General features: G+C 41.4%; 1 protein-coding gene and 1 pseudogene across 1 annotated transcript; one reads left to right on the top strand and one right to left on the bottom strand.

Moving 5' to 3' along the window:
- The first annotated feature begins 2,297 nt into the window (after positions 1-2,297).
- LOC136475732 (translation factor GUF1 homolog, chloroplastic-like) lies at positions 2,298-11,114 on the top strand (annotated as a pseudogene).
- Positions 11,115-11,228: 114 nt separating this feature from the next.
- On the bottom strand, positions 11,229-12,577 carry LOC136475737 (thiosulfate sulfurtransferase 18-like). The gene is made up of 6 exons (XM_066473323.1): positions 12,502-12,577; positions 12,227-12,310; positions 12,037-12,113; positions 11,805-11,875; positions 11,541-11,594; positions 11,229-11,441 (listed from the first exon to the last, which is right to left on the bottom strand). The coding sequence occupies exons 1-6, from the start codon at positions 12,522-12,524 to the stop codon at positions 11,358-11,360; spliced, it is 393 nt and encodes a 130-aa protein (XP_066329420.1). The 5' UTR covers positions 12,525-12,577; the 3' UTR covers positions 11,229-11,357.
- Positions 12,578-17,988: the final 5,411 nt, after the last annotated feature.

The following is a 17,988-nucleotide window of genomic DNA, read 5'->3' as shown; positions in this document are numbered from 1 at the left end:
GTAGCCGAATCGCTGCAGATCGAGGTGCTCTGTAGGTAGCCGAATCGCCGCAGATGATGATGAAGTTTTCATGCAAAACGAAGAACGATCTTGCTGACAACGTCACGTTGATCTTGAGGTCCATCTGGTTCACTGAAGGATTAGCGCACACACCCCTACCTGGCGCGCCAACTGTCGACAAAAGATGCTCGACAGTCCTCCGAGGGGTATCCCACGAAGGTAGATTGATCGGTGGAGGTGCGCGTAATCAGGAACCGGATGGTGACACAAGGCGTAGAGACAGCGATTTAGACAGGTTCGAGCCGTCTGATCGACGCAATACCCTACGTCCCGTGTCTTTGGTGTATTGTATTGAATATGAGATGTATCGATCTGTCCACTAGGGGACCCCTGTCTCTTCTTATATACTCTGGAGGAGCATGGTTACAAAGAAAATATCCTATTTGGTACTATACAATAGCTTGCGGTGCACGTCGAGCAGCGTCGTGCACGCCTTGATTTTATGGGCCGGGCCACTTCTGATGGTGCGGCCCATGTCTTGTCTTGTGGATACCGGGGACCATACCCCACAATGGGCGTCGTGCCGGTGTGGAAGAGGCGGGGGCGAGTCATCCAAGAGCGTGGACAGCGGATCTAAAGCGTGCGGTTCGGATGCGAGCGTGGGAAACGGAGATGACGCAGGTGACGCGTAAATCCGAGCGGACGGGTTAGAGCAGCCGTGAGCGTCCGGACGTCTGGGCGCTTGTGCTGCCCAAAACATATAGAAAAAAGAAAAGTCTCGGTGTATCATTCTGTTCGCTTGATCGTATCAGCCATGCTTATCAGCCATAATATAGTATTTTTTCCTCACAATAAAACAGCATCAGCCGGTTTATAAGCCACAGAAACGATCAAGCAAACAGGGTGATAATCCTAGTTCAAATCATGTATATCTCCCTTAAATTCCTCAATCTCATTCGAGTTGATAGGCTCAGTTCAAATCTAAACCAGATGTTGTGTTCAATTGGAGTAGCAGTTGACGAATGTCGATCCCGAGGTCGCTCTGGTGTGTCCATGCGTGTACTCCAGGCTAACACGGATCCGATCGTCAGCGATTCAACGTACGGGGACCGGGTCTGATGATTTCCATCTGAACACGTACGGGTGGGATATAACTGGCATGCTGACAATACAAACCCGTGTAGATTGATAAAACTGCCGTAGGGGCTGTGGCTTTAGGGCATTGGTTGACATCTAAAATTTGTCATACCAAAGATCTGGTAAATCAAAAGTTGAACAAAAATATTGTCATAGATTTTAGCAAGATAAATGTGAGACTTTGGCAAGTTTTGACAGCAAACCCAATACTAATCTGACTTGCTAAATTATTGGCATGACAAATTTTGGAAACGAACCAATCAAGCCCTTAATCTGAAGCCGAACGGTCCACTGGAAGTCATCGTTGACGTCAATGTTTTAAAGGTTGTGGGCATGTGCTCATGTTTTGTTTCACTTGAAAAAATGGAAATGATTAAATGGTACGAGTGTCTTCAAAAAATGTTTAAAAAATCTTGTGCTATATATAATTTTGCATTGAGGAAAATAAATAAACTTGTGTATCATTTATTGAGATTAATTACTTTGATTTGTTTGTATACGTTGTATAGATATATTCGAGAGAGACATGGCACCATAAATTTCTTTAACATTTTATAGATCCAGTAAATAACTCATCATTCTATTTTTGCATTAAAGAAATTGTTGATGAAAATATATAAATTGACATATCGAGAATTCAATTAATATTTTCATTGCATTTGAAATAGTTTTCATAAACATGTGCCTGTCGTACGTACATATTTGCTAGTAAAACTAAAATCATGGTTCACTTGAAAACTTATTTATTTTAATGCTTTACTAGTAACTTTAATGTATTATCATGATATATTTTTTCATTTTGTATGAAGTGGTGATATGATCCATGACTATGATAGCAGATGAAAATTAAATTAAGTCAATCTAAATTCTAAAGCCTCTAAAATTAAGCGACGTCTATAGTCATATAGATTTAAAGTTCCAGTTTTTGTTTTTTTAGTGCAATTTAAAGCTCCAGTTTTTTTTTTTTTTTGGAGAATCAGCTCCAGTTGAAAAAGACGCCCGCGTTCGACTGCTAGGCCTGGTGGGCTGTCTCGACTCGGGCTCGGGTCGGTTGCAACGGTTACTGGAGTGGGCCCAAAATCTCCACTGCGTCTGCCTGTGGATAGAGAGCGCGGTGAGGCAAGCGAACCTCTGCGGCCCGCAGGCTCCAGCGCTCCTCCACCTCTCAGGCTCTCATGGCCACCGCCACCGCCTCCCGCCTCGCCGTCCTCGCGCCGAGGCCGTTGCTCCCCCGCGCCGGGACGCCGGCGACATGCCCCTGCTCCCGGTTGCGGTCATTCCCGCCCGCGCGGTCTCTACGCCGCGCCCCGCGGCCAGCGTCCTCTGCCTCGCGCCCCCCGCGCCTGCTGCTCCTTCCACCACCGACGCCGGCCAGGACCGCCTCCAGAAGGTAGCCGCCAGTCCGTCCTTACTCGTTAGTCCTGTTTTATTTATATAATCGTGTATGTATACATTGGTGATTGGTCACCTAAGCCAGTAAGCCTCAAGCAATGTTACTGTTACTACTATCGCGCCGTGCCGGTGCTCGTTAGCGTGTTGATTCAGCGCGTGTTTGTCCTGCTAGGTGCCCATTTCGAATATCAGGAACTTCTGCATCATCGCGCACATCGACCACGGCAAGTCCACGCTGGCGGATAAGTTGCTAGAGCTTACCGGCACGGTGCAGAAGAGGGAGATGAAGGAGCAGTTTCTGGATAATATGGACCTGGAGAGGGAGAGAGGGATCACTATCAAATTACAGGTACCCATATACAAAACTATAACCTTTAACCGGTTAATTACGATCATTTAACCATCTCTATCTTGACCAATCGGGGAAAACTCTTGAAATTACTAGTTGCTATATAGGGACAGTTTTCTTGTGTTTTTGTTAGTTTGAGCTGTCATTTGCTTGTACATAGCTCGTACTGGATGAGTTCTCCCATTACATTATTCGTATTTGGTGTTTGATATGTTTGCACCTGTTCTAATAATTTGTTTTTTAGGCAGCTCGGATGCGCTACGTCATGAATAATGAGCCTTACTGCCTGAATTTAATTGATACACCAGGGCATGTCGATTTCTCATATGAGGTATATAGTCACTTGTTCATACCACTCTCAGACAGAGAAGTTTTCCTGCTTCTAGGCAGCAAGGATGATTGCTTCCTATTAGAATTACTAATTGAAGATTTGATCACTCTGAAATTTTAAGACCTTTTGGAGAGTATGTGGTAGTACTATGGTAAATTTGATCATACCATGTTTAACAATGTGAGTTCATTTAAACATCTTTGGAACTATCTGATTGGATGCTAGGTTTCCCGCTCTCTTGCTGCCTGTGAGGGCGCACTTCTTGTTGTTGACGCTTCTCAGGTGCAATATATATTTCCTTCCTGTAAGTTTCAATAGCTATGTATCTGAAGATATTTGTCTTCTGCATGCCAATGCACGGAATCTAGCCAATGATTTCACTGGCTTCCAATATACATTTGCTGCAAAGTGAAAGATGTATGATGGCTTCATGCAGGGTGTTGAAGCTCAGACGTTAGCGAATGTATATCTTGCATTGGAAAACAACCTTGAAATCATACCGGTTTGTTCTACCCCATTTCCTGTGTACAAACTGTTGTTCCTATTTTCAATTTTTACAATCATTTTCATTTCATTGCTAAATCCCAATACATTGGACTTCATCTGAGTCTTTGAAATACTAGTTTTCCTTCTTGGTATTGCCCTTTTATCTTATTAGATCTGGATGCAAACTGAGTAATGAACTAATGATGACAGCTAATGTGAAAATCATTCTGTAACATGGATAACAACTTGCTTAAGTTTGCTCGTGTTGCTTCGTAAAAAATACATTTAAGCTTTAATTGTTTGATTGCCCTTATTAAACTGAAATAGAAAAATAAACAATTTATATGATATCCAGCTATCTATTCTCCTTTTGTTGTCTGTTTGACAATGACTTTGTCCTCGAGTTTAGGTTCTAAATAAAATAGATCTTCCTGGTGCTGAACCTGACTGTGTCGCGCAGGAAATTGAAGAGGTATTTCCGAAAGCATCACCCCTTTCTTAGACTTGTCCTCTACATTCTTTGGCCAACAGTTCCTTCCATTTCCTACTTAAAAGTTATGCCCCATTTTTTCCTTAGAACTAAAAATTCCATCCTTGTCTTTATTGTTACCAGATAATTGGATTGGACTGCCGTGATGCAATTCGGTGTTCAGCAAAGGTTAGTTTTTGTTTCCTTTTCCTTTTCTTCTTCTTTTTTTACAGAGTTGCTTATATAAGCTGGTAGCTGCAGATAGAACATATCATGCCCCCTTTATGAACAGATATAATCTTCATATTGGCTTCTTCTTCTTTTTTTTGTTCTTTCGTGTAGGAAGGCATAGGCATCACTGAAATACTAGATGCCCTTGTGACCAAAATCCCCCCACCAAAAGATACGGCAAAATATCCTCTCAGGGCTCTTATATTTGACAGGTTTCCTTTAAGTACTTGAGCTCTTTAGAATTGGCTAATTAATGTTCTACATGTATCTGAACTATTGTTATATGTTGTCTTTGTTATTGCAGCTATTATGATCCATACAGAGGTGTAATTGTGTACTTCCGTGTTATTGATGGCAGTATAAAGAAAGGGGACAAGATATGTTTTATGGCCAATGGAAAGGTAATCAAAACCCCAACTTGTTTGGGACTTAAAGGCTTTGTTGTTGTTGTTGTGGAAAGGTAATCAAAACCAAACATAAACCTCACCCGGAAACTTAATGTGCTTTCTATTGCTGCAATACTTTTTATTCGGAAAAATTAGTTCCTAAAGTAGCACTGGTGAAACACCATCCAAAGCTCCCTCATAGTAATTTATTTGTACGCCACTTTAGGTATTTCTCATCATCTAAATTAGTTTCCAGAAACCCATTCTACCAAATCTTCTTCAACAGCGAAAGGGTAATAAAAATTCCTAACAGCGGGGGCCTCCCCTGCTGTTGTTCTTTTCAAAAAAAAAACTTCTTCAACCTTCATAATCCTTGTGTATACCATGGGTAGAACGTCATGCTAAGCTTGTTGTCCATTTAACAGGAATATGTTGCTGATGAAATTGGTGTACTATCCCCAAATCAGATGCAAGTTGACGAACTATATGCTGGCGAGGTAACTTTTATGCTGTGATGTCTTACATCAATTATAATCCTTTGAAGAAGATATTAAATTTTTGGCTCTCTAATTTCATTTCCTCAAGGATATTGTTCAACTGTCTATTCGACTATATCAGCCAACTATTTTTTTTCTTGAACATATTATTTTTTAACTATTGTTAGCTACGATTCCTCATAAATAAAAACACAGTTACCATGTATTAACCATACCAGATTACAAAATTAACTGCTGCAATCGGAACAATTAAACCAGGCCTTTATAAACTTATAACTGTATAGAATTATCAGCAATCTCTGAACAGGGTCTAGTTCAGAAGTTTTTCTTCAACCTTCATCTTGCGTTCATTTAAAACAATGTCTCTTTGTATCTTGATTAGTTGCCCACTCTTTGACAGGTCGGTTATCTCTCTGCTTCTATAAGATCAGTAGCAGATGCCAGGGTTGGTGATACGATTACTCATTATTCAAAAAAAGCAGATCATGCTTTACCAGGATATTCTCAAGCCACTCCAATGGTTTTTTGTGGCTTGTTCCCTATAGATGCTGATCAGTACTGTATCTTCCCTTTATATTGAGTCCCGTTCTTTTCTGTTACGGTGTAGTTGTATGAAACATTGTATTTGTCAATAGGTTTGAGGAGTTGCGGGAAGCGCTGGAAAAACTTCAGTTAAATGATGCTGCCCTAAAGGTGGGTTTCCTGGCCTAGCTATATCATCATATTGCCATGAATGTATTGTCAAGGCATTTTGTTCATTTCTAGCATTTGAAGTTTGGAAGTTGGAACATATTTTCCTTGACCCAAATTGTGGATATTGTGAACTTAAAAAGAAATTGATCAAATATAGTTTATAAAGTGAAATCCTAATGCAACAGCGTCAAGATTCTTACATACGCAATGGTGTTGGCACAAGCTCAGATATCATGAAATATACTCCCTCCATTCCAAATTATAGCCTACTCTGGCTTTGTCCTAATTTTGACCAAGTTTATAGAAAAATTATCAACATCTACAATATCAAATTAGGTTTCATTAAATTTTCCATGAAATATACCTTGATTGTGCATTTGTTTAAATCTGTAGATGTTGATATATTTTTCTAAAAACTTGATCAAAGTTAGAGAAGCTTGACCTAGGACAATGCTGAAGTGAACTATAATTTGGAACAGGAAGGGTATGGCAAACCCCAAAACAGTTCCACTAACAACTAATTTAACCACAGTGTCTTCAGTATACAAGTAGCCACATGAATACATGATGCATGAGATCAGTATATTGAATTATTGATATACTTGAATATGAAGATAGTTGTACTCAATATACTCTAATTAAATGTAAAAACAACATAGAATTGACAAACTTCGTCGTCTCCTGATGGTTTACCAATTCTTGTGTTAAAATATGAACAAGAATGCTGATCAATAAATTCAAATCCAGTACCTTCAGTTATGAATATCAGACCAATGTTCCATTCTAACCGCCAAGAAACACAACAGTACTTCATCTCATTTTACAAAAATGTATGCAGTAAAAGCAATGTCATTAAAGCCATAGCATAATAGTGACTGATAAAAGACGTATGTAATAACAAAAACAAACATGTTTGTTCTCATTTGGATTCTGTAATATTGAATGTTCTTTATGCATGGGTGTTTTGTATGATACTTCATTTTCTCTAAGTCCATGCCATTAATGCAGTTTGAACCGGAATCTTCTAGTGCCATGGGGTTTGGCTTCAGATGTGGGATTCCTTGGTCTTCTCCATATGGAAATTGTTCAGGTTCTTACAATCTACTTGGTTCATGACAGTGTAGTTCATATTAAAACCACTATGGCTTGAAATTTCTACAATATAGTTTTTTTCTATTTTCAGGAAAGGCTTGAGAGGGAGTACAACTTGAACTTAATAATTACTGCACCAAGTGTGGTATACCGTGTGAACTGTGCTGATGGTGAAACCGTAAGTCTTTTATGATCTTGAACTCTTTTGTCTTTTCCTGGAATCAACATTGCTTAACAGAATAATAGTTATATGGCCATAACTCCTATTGTTCAAATCAGTACATCTGTTGGAGGTGCAAGAACTTAAGCTGTATTCAAAATCAAATAATCAACAATTTTTGTCAAGTCTGTTCAAATGATCTCAAACACGACATATTCCATATTTCCATCTTAAATCCTCATTAAAGAACGTCCTGTTGTCACACTAAGGAAATATGGATCTGTTTTGGGAACTTCACTATGGAGAATTAATTTATGGAAACCACCTGTACTTGTTACTTGCACAACTAATGAAATAGTGGTACTGCACAGCGGTGCCGCACAGCGGTGCCTAAGTTTCTACTTGCACACTACAGGAAAAGCTTGTTCTCTATTAAAACAGTCACTGGTACAGTCAGGGGGGAAATGTAGGTCTTAAGAGACCAACTGTTATCATTTCAGATGACATGTATAGCATTTGCAGTCACTCCTAGTGTTTTTACCAAAAGTTCTTATATGGTGCATGTTGCGAGCAACTAAGCTAAACCATCCAAGTGTGCGGAAATTTGCATTGGGACAAAAATATCTGCCTTTTCTTAACCAGAAATCAGTCAGTTTTATTTGCATGTGAAAAAAATGATTGCTTACAGATGTCATATAGGTTGAATGTTCAAATCCATCCTTGCTTCCGGAGCCCGGGAAGCGGAGGTCTATAGAAGAACCATATGTGAAGGTTGTATCTGTATTACTGAACTTTGGGAGTAGTATCCTGCACAGGTCTGATTATTGTTTTTGGTGTCTTCCTTTTTTCCCCTTTACAGATTGAAATGCTTACACCGAAGGATTATATTGGTTCAATAATGGAGCTGGCTCAAGATAGAAGAGGTGAATTCAAGGAAATGAACTTCATCACAGAAAGCAGGGCCAAACTTATTTATGAGCTACCACTAGCAGAGGTGTGAAACGGAGCTATTTTCTTTGCAGTAAATTGAAGATTAAAAAAGTTTGTAGAAGTAATTAGATGCATTCCGTAATGCATCTGCAAAATATACAAAAGGAGGTGTTTCAGAAACAGATGATATAGTTATTTTCAACAGTTTTTAGTCTGTCTGAAATATTTCTACGCCATAAAGATGACTATACGAAATGCATCATCATCACTGTTAAATTCATCCTGCAGCAACCTGACACTGCATGATATGTCTCAGCATTAAGCATGTTGCATCTTTTTGCTGCGTCTGTAATGTTTGTTTCTCTTGAGCCTGGCTATGAAAAAGATACTTCCGTTGTTTCATTCTATCATACATTATTAAACAATGATGTATCTTGCAAAACATATTCCTTTGGCTGTTCTATTTCGTTGATGCTAATATACCTGTAGAACGTACGAAGGAATTGAAGAAATTTTTTTTCCTATTGCTTAGTGGACATTTATGTATGCAGATGGTTGGTGATTTCTTTGATCAACTGAAATCACGAAGTAAAGGATATGCTAGCATGGAATATTCACTTATCGGGTACTCATTGTTGCTATTCTCTTGTTTCTCTGCAGTTTCAGCCTTTTGGTAGTGCCCATGTAGTCCTTTGTGAAACAGTTAGCTGAGATATGTTTCTCTACAGGTACAGAGAAAGTCAACTAGTAAAACTAGATATACAAATCAACGGGGATCCTGTCGAGGCGTTGTCAACAATTGTACACAGAGATAAGGTGCTTCATTTTAGTTGATATCTACACATATAACTTATGCAGTTCAGAAATAACAGCGACCAATTGTTTCTTATCCAAGGCCAAACGATCAATAAAAATATTACGATACAACTTATTTATGACGTGATAAACATCTATCCATACAGTGGGGGCCTCCCCTGCTATATTTATGTCTCAAAAAAAAAAGATAAACATCTATCCAGCCCACAGACACAAATATTTACATTGATTCTGTACTTATGGCAAACTGCAAACAATAGATACATTTCAGGAATCTACTTGTGACTGAGTATTTGACCATGCTTATTGTCAATGATACAATTGTGTTAATTAATGATTTATCACATATTATCTTTCCTTTGTACTCTCATGTAACCATCTATATAAACCTGCAGTCTACAAAGTAGCACAACAGTTAGTTATTCTGACTGTATTTAGTTTGAGCTTTTTTTTCTCTCATCAAGTGCTAACTTCATTTTCGAAAAAGTAACCTGTATCCATAGACCTATAGTTATTATGGAATAGCTTCTCGAGGCAATCTGATTGGTGAAATATTTTTTCTAGGCATATGCTGTTGGCAGGGCACTTACTAAAAAACTCAAGGAACTCATACCTCGGCAAATGTTTAGAGTTCCTATTCAAGTGAGATTTGCTTGTCTTGTTCTCTCAGATTTCTTTTATCTTTTATGTATATAACAAGATCAGTCAGACAGTTATGAGAGAGTTAAAGAGTACCTTTCATACCAGCATGAAGGGATGTTAGATAATAAGGGTCGGAGAGAATCTTGGTAAGTTATTTAGTGAGAAAATACTATGTGGAACACATGCACATCTTTGTGTGCTAGTGCTACCATCTATGGGGGTGGAAATGCTTTAATATGCGGTCATGGGTTTCCAAATGTTTCAGCCTACTTTTTGCGAGCTATATCAAGAGGGAGCATTGAATTTGATCTTGCAATTTTTTTTCAGCAACAAACTAAAGAAGTGATTGGCACCGATCCTGCTTCATATTTTCTTTTGAGACCTTCCTTGGCTTTATTTAAACCAAGCATCCTATGCTAGAAAATTAGCATAAACAACTTGTACCAATCCTTTTCCTGCGGTGATAAAAACTCCACTTCACAATCCCATTTTCCAATAGCAATCAGATGCTAATGAGAACATTGGCAGGCATGTATTGGCACAAAGGTCATTGCGAGCGAAGCCCTGTCTGCTATCAGGAAGGATGTCCTATCAAAATGCTATGGTAAACATAACACTATAACCTGCACTTTGGAAGCATTTGTAAAGCTAATGGAATATCTTGTCTCACACTTTATGATCATGTGCACACTTATCTCAGTACAAATAGCAGTTAATACACTTGTGTTCTATATTCTTGCCTTACAGACTTACAAAGCTTATTCAGAATACTATGTTTTTTTTAACTTGCAGGTGGTGATATAACAAGGAAAAAGAAGTTGCTGAAGAAACAGGTATTCTTAGAAAAAAACGTTGTTTGACCAAAGAAAGAACTTTGAAAAATATCATTTTGTGTATACATAAGTAGTAGAATGGTTATCCTGACAAATGATTGACTTAAGCTTTCATAGAACACGATGAATGACTAGTAGTAAACCAGAATCCCTTTGTGATCTTATAATGCGGTCACTGGATATTTGCAAACAGGCTGAAGGAAAGAAAAGGATGAAGGCAATAGGAAGGGTTGATGTTCCTCAAGAAGCATTCATGGCCGTGTTGAAACTGGAGAAGGAGGTGCTATGAAAGAGCTCATGAAACTTTGTGTCTCTGTAAATTAAAGATCTCCCCTTGTGCACAACTCCACTTCGCAAGTATACTCAAGAGAGTTTTGAGACAACAGGTCACTGTGATTCAACCTGGCAGCTCTGGACCAGAGGAACCAGTCAACTACCGATCACTCCCAGAACAAAGCAGCTAATCTGGCGACTGGCATTCACTAATTTTGCTTTGTATGTCAGGTTATTATGGTAAACAATCATGTTGATACAGAGTTTTGCCAGGCACATGTCGAAATTCATATGTCAAAGGGCATCATGTAATCCAATTCCTTGTAATGCTACACTGACTTGATTATACAGTTGAATATACCTTGTAAAATATATGTAGCACGTAGCACATTAAACATTTCCTGGAGTACTTCATGAATATTCATACATGACAAATGTGTCACTCAACTGCAGTATGTGAATAGAGGAAATGGAACAGAAGAGAAACAAACGAAAGAAACAGAGGAGTTACAGATCGTTACAGCACGTTTGAAAGAACGTTCTCCAGCGCTGAACTAGAGGTTTTCCTTGCTATCCACATCCGTGATTATAGCACACAAAGCCACTTTCAGGGAGTGCAAGCTCAATTAACCAGTGGTGGTTACTGCTGTTGAGGTCGCTGCTGATTTGCACTCTGGAGAAAGGAGCGGTAGCCACCTTGCAGGTTCCTCACGTTCTTGAACCCCTGAACACATCCAGGTGAGCAGCCTAGTGTGAGTGTGTGACCCTAATCAGACACAAGCTTGTCCTACTAGGTTGGTAGCTCAGATGGCCCTGTATTTACCGCGTTTAGAAGGTCTGCAGTCGCGAATCTGGATCTGTTCCCCGTGTTGCAAGCCTACGTAAATATATGAAGTTAACTTCTTTTATACTGATATAATAAAGAGTATGATGAGTGGTGCTAGTATGCAGGCATTGTATTACTAGATTTGGTTAACTAGCCATGCTGCCTGATGCTAGTTAGAATTACCAATATAGCGTATTTATAAGTATATTTTTTTAGGAAGGTAATTATGAGTATATATGATTGATGAAGGTAGTAATCTACCACAATGAAGACATCATCCTTCCTACAGAACGCAGCCACTTCCTCTACAAAGCGTGGATTTTTCTCCTTCCCTTGTGATCAGCAAAGAGAACAGGTAGAATAATCAGGCAAGTTTAAATTCGAAATCAATCACTGACTTAGTTTCTAAAAAAACAAAAAGAAGGAGAATACACCCCCAATCGATCCCAGCAGCCCCCCACTGTCAGTGAGCAAGCAGAATCAAGAAACTGACCTTGCGGCGTGACTGACAGGTAGTAGGGAACATTCCGAGCACCGGGTGCATGCGCCTTGTCGAAGTCCTCCCGCATCCTGAAGAACCATTTCGTCCCCGTCAGTTCATTCGCAGTTGATCATAAGAACATGGAAGCTTCTTTCCTCAAAAAAAGAACATGGAAGCTTCAGTATATATATTACACGCATACCTGACATCCACATAGCCATGGCCAGAGCTCAACAACACATGCGCTTGGTCAGCGTCGATGGTAGGGATGGCCTGCTCCTTCTCGCTGCACATCAAGGTTGATTCTGGTTAATCCAAATGCATCCATTTGTTTCGCAGCAGAACTGTTTGTAATGGATGCTGCAAATCCATGCATGCACCAACAAGCTAACGGCGAAGCAACATCAGATGCACTCAAAAGTTGTAGATGGAGGAGATATGGTAGTTGCCTTTGCCTTTCTAGTCTAGTTTAGTTACCTGCTGGTCACTGCAGACGCCATTGACACAGGGTAACAGGGATGACCTCTGATGGGTTGCGAGTTGTGAGTATGCAGATGCAGCAGGACGGTGACATCCCTTCGTTTATAGTGGCACGGCAGTATATCATATCAGGATGCTGGCTAACAGGACAGCTAGATGACATCGTTCCCGCAAAATAATCTTCTCTGAAGTCTGACCTTTGATGCCGTGTTGTCATTGCTTACCTGGCAACAAACCAATAATAGCTCCAGGGAATTTGTTTTAGACACATGGAGACTAGTAAGGGTTGGTTGACCTGAACAGCTATATATTATGCTTTATTTACAGCCTACTTGGTGATTAACTTTCCCCCTTTGATTCTTTCAAAGTAGAAAATAGAAACTTTGGGAATCCCACTTGATAATAATTGACAAGTGCTCTAATAGAACAATCTGCAGGAAATTGTGAGCTTCGCTACTGTAAGACACAATCCCTACCAGCCCATCACTGCTATGTGTGCTGGAATTGGCTTCACTGTGGAGTTAAGCCTAGGATACGGACAATGATTGAGGATCCTGTTGATCCGGGAGTGAAGACTCCCTCCTGTCACTGCCGGTCTGAACTATAGATCAGTAGTGATATGAGGAATAGCCGACAATGATATGCCAATGCCGAGTTGTGGCTTGATTCGACAGCGACGACACGATATCACCGCTGGATTGTGAATTGAACCGGCAGTAGTGACCCGGGTTTAATGATCCATGTCTCAGACAGAGACACAGAGTCACATTAGAGATGTGAGTAAAAGTAAACTATCTTGGATTGGTCTCATTTGAGCCGTACGTGCGCTTGATAAACTCGTCTATGATTATGGTATGAACCATCAGAGATGGCGAATTAACTAAACACCATATCTAATGAGACTAAATAGAGATAGAGAATAACGCGTCATTAATGTAGTCCACATCAAGACACAACAGAGATGCCTGGTTCCGTCTCTATAGGCATCTTGAGCTATCTCTGATATTCGGTTCTATCATATTGTACGTGGTCAATGTCTAAACTCTAAACATCTATGCAATTCGGTGCTCGTGGCTCGCCGCTCGGTGCATTGCCCTACACCTATGGCCTTCGCGTGCCCTTGCAGCTCTCGTCGCTGGGAGAGTCGGATCGAGACTTGAAGGACTGAAAGAGGTACATCAACAACTCAACATCGCCACACTGGGTCATCGGGCCTCATCGGCACAGCTGCACGACAACATAGTTTTTGATTGAAAATTCTTTGGAGGAAGCACCTTGAACAGTTGGCGATCATTCACGCAAAGGCGTGGCTAGCACCCGGACGTCCGCGCAGCGCGTCCCTGTCCGCCTCGCAACACCCCGCACGTGCATCCCGCCCTTGTCGCTGCGCCCACGTCTCCTGACCAGCAACACCGCTCCTCTCTCAGCGTGGGTGGGACCCGGGAGTTGAGATGAGGACGAGCACGCCCCCGTCCGTAGGATCCCAGGCACGCCACACGCCCCTAGCGCACCCCATCCGTGGGCACCCATCTCACCGAGCCCCATCCCCCGACACCCACGCCGTGCCCCCATGACTAACTTGCAACATGAAACACTTGAATGCAGCATACGTCTGAAGCAGATGAAACTAGAACATACACTTAAAATATATGTGCGAAACATATGCAACATCTAGATAAAACACTTGCAACTTGCAACATGAAAACACTTACTGCAACATAAGCCTAAAACAACTGAAATCATTGGAACATACTCTTGCAACATGTGTGAAACATATGCAACATCCAAATAAAAAACTTTTGTAAACATACGTCTGAAAAACAGATGAAACATTTTGAACAAACTCTTGCAACATGCTTTTGAAATACTTGCAACATATGTAATATCCTGATCTACTTTAACAACATCCACATGAAACACTTAACATACCTATGAAACATCTAAAACACTTGAAACATAGTCTTGCAACATGCGTTTTCACCCTTCTTTCGTACGACGCAGCGCAGAGCGGGAGGATGGCCGGTTCTGGCCAGCCGGTGGCCGAGGATGGTGGCACGGCCTGGCAGCGGCCAGCAGCGCTTGCGCTTGGCCTAGGTCTAGCTTGCGACAGCCCCCTCTCCTGGCCGCCTGGCCTGGGCACGGCAAGGGATGGAGGCATCGTGGGGGATGGCGGCGACACGCCGGAGTGGGCCGTGGCGTGGGATGGAGGCAGCGGCATGGCATAGTGGGGCGGGCAGCCATGCCGTGTGGCGCGAAGTGGGAAGAGGAGTACGGAGCAGCGCGGTATGGGGGCAGATACGGCGCCGCCGCGCTGGAGAAGGCAACGGTGAGCGGCCTCGCGCTGGAGAAGGGAGTGGCGCGTCTTGTTTTGGCAGTGCTAGCGCCCGTGTCATATCATTATCGTTCATGCAGACATCTTTTTATATCTTTTTATTGGCAGTGCTAGCGCCCAGACGTTCGGATGGACTGTGCACTCCATTTCGCGTGCCCACACGGGGCCACGCCGCCCGACCCCATGTGGGCACCACTCGCGCCCCCTCCGCTTCCTCCGCCTAGACATCTACGCCCCTACAGCTGCAGCAGGAGGCTGCGGCAGATGGGTCCCCTATAACAATACCCGATCTACTTTTGAAATATCCAGATGAAACATTTGCAACATGCGTCTGAAGATAAATGAAACACTTGAAACATGCATCTGAAACACTTGCAAAAAACACATGAAAACACCTTAAAAGCCTTTGCCAAACAAATGCAACATCCTGGATAAAACACTTCCAACATATGTGTGAAACATATGCAACTCCAAATAAACACACTTGCAACATACGTCTGAAAATAGCAGATGAAACATTTGGAACAGACGCTTACAACATACGTGTCCAACCATTGCAACATGTGCAACATCCCGGTCTACTTTGTAAACATCTATATGAAACACTTGCAACATACCTCTAAAACATCTGAAACACTAGAAATATACACATGCAACATGCGTTTCAGTGCAATGTCTCATTGCTGCTTGGGAGAATGGAGACTCGTCGGCATGTGGAGTCCACCGGTGGTGCGGAGCTCGCCGCTTTGGTGGAGAAGGCCATGGCGGGTCGCTCGGTGGAGAAGGCGGGTGGGAGACATGGTGGAGAGAGAGGCGTGGTGGGAGGAAGGTAGGCAGGAGCACGAGGTGGAAAGGGAGGCACGGTGGAGAGAAGGCAGCATGGGAGGCATGGTGAAGGCGGGCGATATGCGCGGTGGAGCGCGGTCACAACACTGCGGTGAGTTTTTTCTTTTTTCTGTTTTAGAAAACTGCGGTGACCGAAGAGAAGCGGATAGGAATAGATAGGGGAGCCTTTTGGGCCTTCTGGCTTGCCAACGGGGCTGTCCGGGCGGACGGACGCCCTAATACAAACATTGCCGTATCTTTTATAGGTATTTTTTTATAACCACCTTTTATAGGTATTGCCGCCCCCTATCACTCTCTCTCATGTATGTGATCTTTATTTTTTTTAAAGAGAGAGTAATCTTCTTCACGCATCGTGTATTTGGTTTGTTAATTTCTCTGATTTCAACTTTGAATTTAGGACCAATCATGTTATGTAATGTTTTATACCGAAACACAATGCAAATTTTATAATTGTTTATTGAATTGGTAAATGGATTTACCAAATAACATACGAAAAATTTGGTGTGAAATACCTTATTGTAAAATTCTAGGTCCGCCTCTGAACACAGAGGCACATAAATTCAGAGGCACATAAAATGCCGATCACTTTTGTCTCACTACTAGTGTGATTATTGTGTTTAGCATTTCTTTGCTATATGTGTTGGTGGTTTCCATAGCTTAGCATACGGTTGTTGTGAAATAATGGATGATTGAGTCGATGACTTAATGCGACCTACTACTTGAGCAGAGCTTTTTCCCCCTCAAGATTTGGACTCCACCTGCCACTATACAGAGAATAACTCTGCTCTTCTCTAGGGATAGAAGCAGCGGTGAAGCCAGTGTGTAATTATCGGGGTCATGTGACTCCGATAACTTTGTACGAATCAGTGGAACCCCGCGTATTCCGGCCAGCTACGACCCCATCAAATTGAGTTCATGAATCTGTGCGACCCCGGCAGCAGTTTAGTATAGATTCGCCGCTGGATAGAAGTCGGTCAGATTTAAATTGGATAGCATGCTCACATTTATATATTTTTTTAAAATATATACATACAAATTTGAATATGCTCGAATTGGATTGTTCATATCTTAATTTGAATTCAGATATCATATAGTTAAATGTCAATTCTTTTTCTTAATTAAAAGTTTCTTCATCCAAAAAGAATGTCATTCTTATGTTTCGAGGAGTCAATAAATTTCATGTTTGACAAATATATAAAAAATACTAATATATATGATACTAATCATTAGATGAACCATATAGTATATTTTCATAATAAATCTATTTAGAAATACAAATGTTGATAATGTTTTTTTATAAATCTAGTGTCACACCCGATTTTAAGGATAAAATGTGATGCCTCTTACGTGCGCCCAGAGTTCAGTCACACACATAAGCCGACAAATTATAGATAGTACCATCACAAGTGTTTATTACATGACGTATAATAAACACTTGTGATGGTACTATCTATAATTTGTCGACTTATGTGTGTGACTGATCTCTGGACGCACATAAGATTATGCATCCCATTTTGCCATTAAAATCCGATGTGACAGATTGGTACCAGAGCCGTGTTGACTGTAGGACGCAAGCCTAATTAGCAATGATCGTTCTAGCCTCTTTTGCTTCACTCATTTCATGTTTCCCATCTCACTCTTGTTATTTGCTAAATTTTATGCTTCTTTCGTCTCATTCTGTTATGAAAATTATTGCTTCTAATCTAACTAAATCTAACTCTGTAGATGACTCGTGCCAATAAGACCGCTCGCATCAACATCGGAGGCTACTACCCGTCTCGTGGATTGTATGAGCCTATGGAGCCACGTGAGGAGGAACCTCAGGAGCAGGAAGTTGACTCGCCAGCACCTGCACCTACGCCTGAGCCACTCCAGGAAGAGCCCGAAGAAGAAGAATCCGAAGAAGTGGATGTTGTTGTATTGTCTGATGATGATGAGAAGGAGGACGCCGTTCAAGAACATCAGCCCACCCCTACCATAGGATGGACAACAAAGATTTGGTACAAGCCGGGGTGTGAATCCTCCGTTTTGCACTATCGACTTATGGGGATTCTTCAGACCTACTACGCTGATTGGGACGCAGCTGTGGAGTATGTCTGCGAAGAACATATGCATCCTCTGCAGGACACTTATTGGAAGACTAGGGCATGCATCTCCATCAGGGATGAAGAGAAGGAAGCATACTAGCTGGACGCGAGCTATTTACATCATGCTCGTCGTGCCACCACAGAAGATGGCATAGAAGATGCAGCCGCTGAAGCCTGCATGGGTCTCCGTGGCTGCCGTTTTGAGGATATGAAGGAGGA

This window comes from Miscanthus floridulus, chromosome 8, assembly GCF_019320115.1.
Source record: "Miscanthus floridulus cultivar M001 chromosome 8, ASM1932011v1, whole genome shotgun sequence".
Lineage (NCBI taxonomy): Eukaryota > Viridiplantae > Streptophyta > Magnoliopsida > Poales > Poaceae > Miscanthus > Miscanthus floridulus.
Note: the sequence above shows the minus strand (reverse complement) of the source record. Positions and strands in the feature narration are given on the sequence as shown.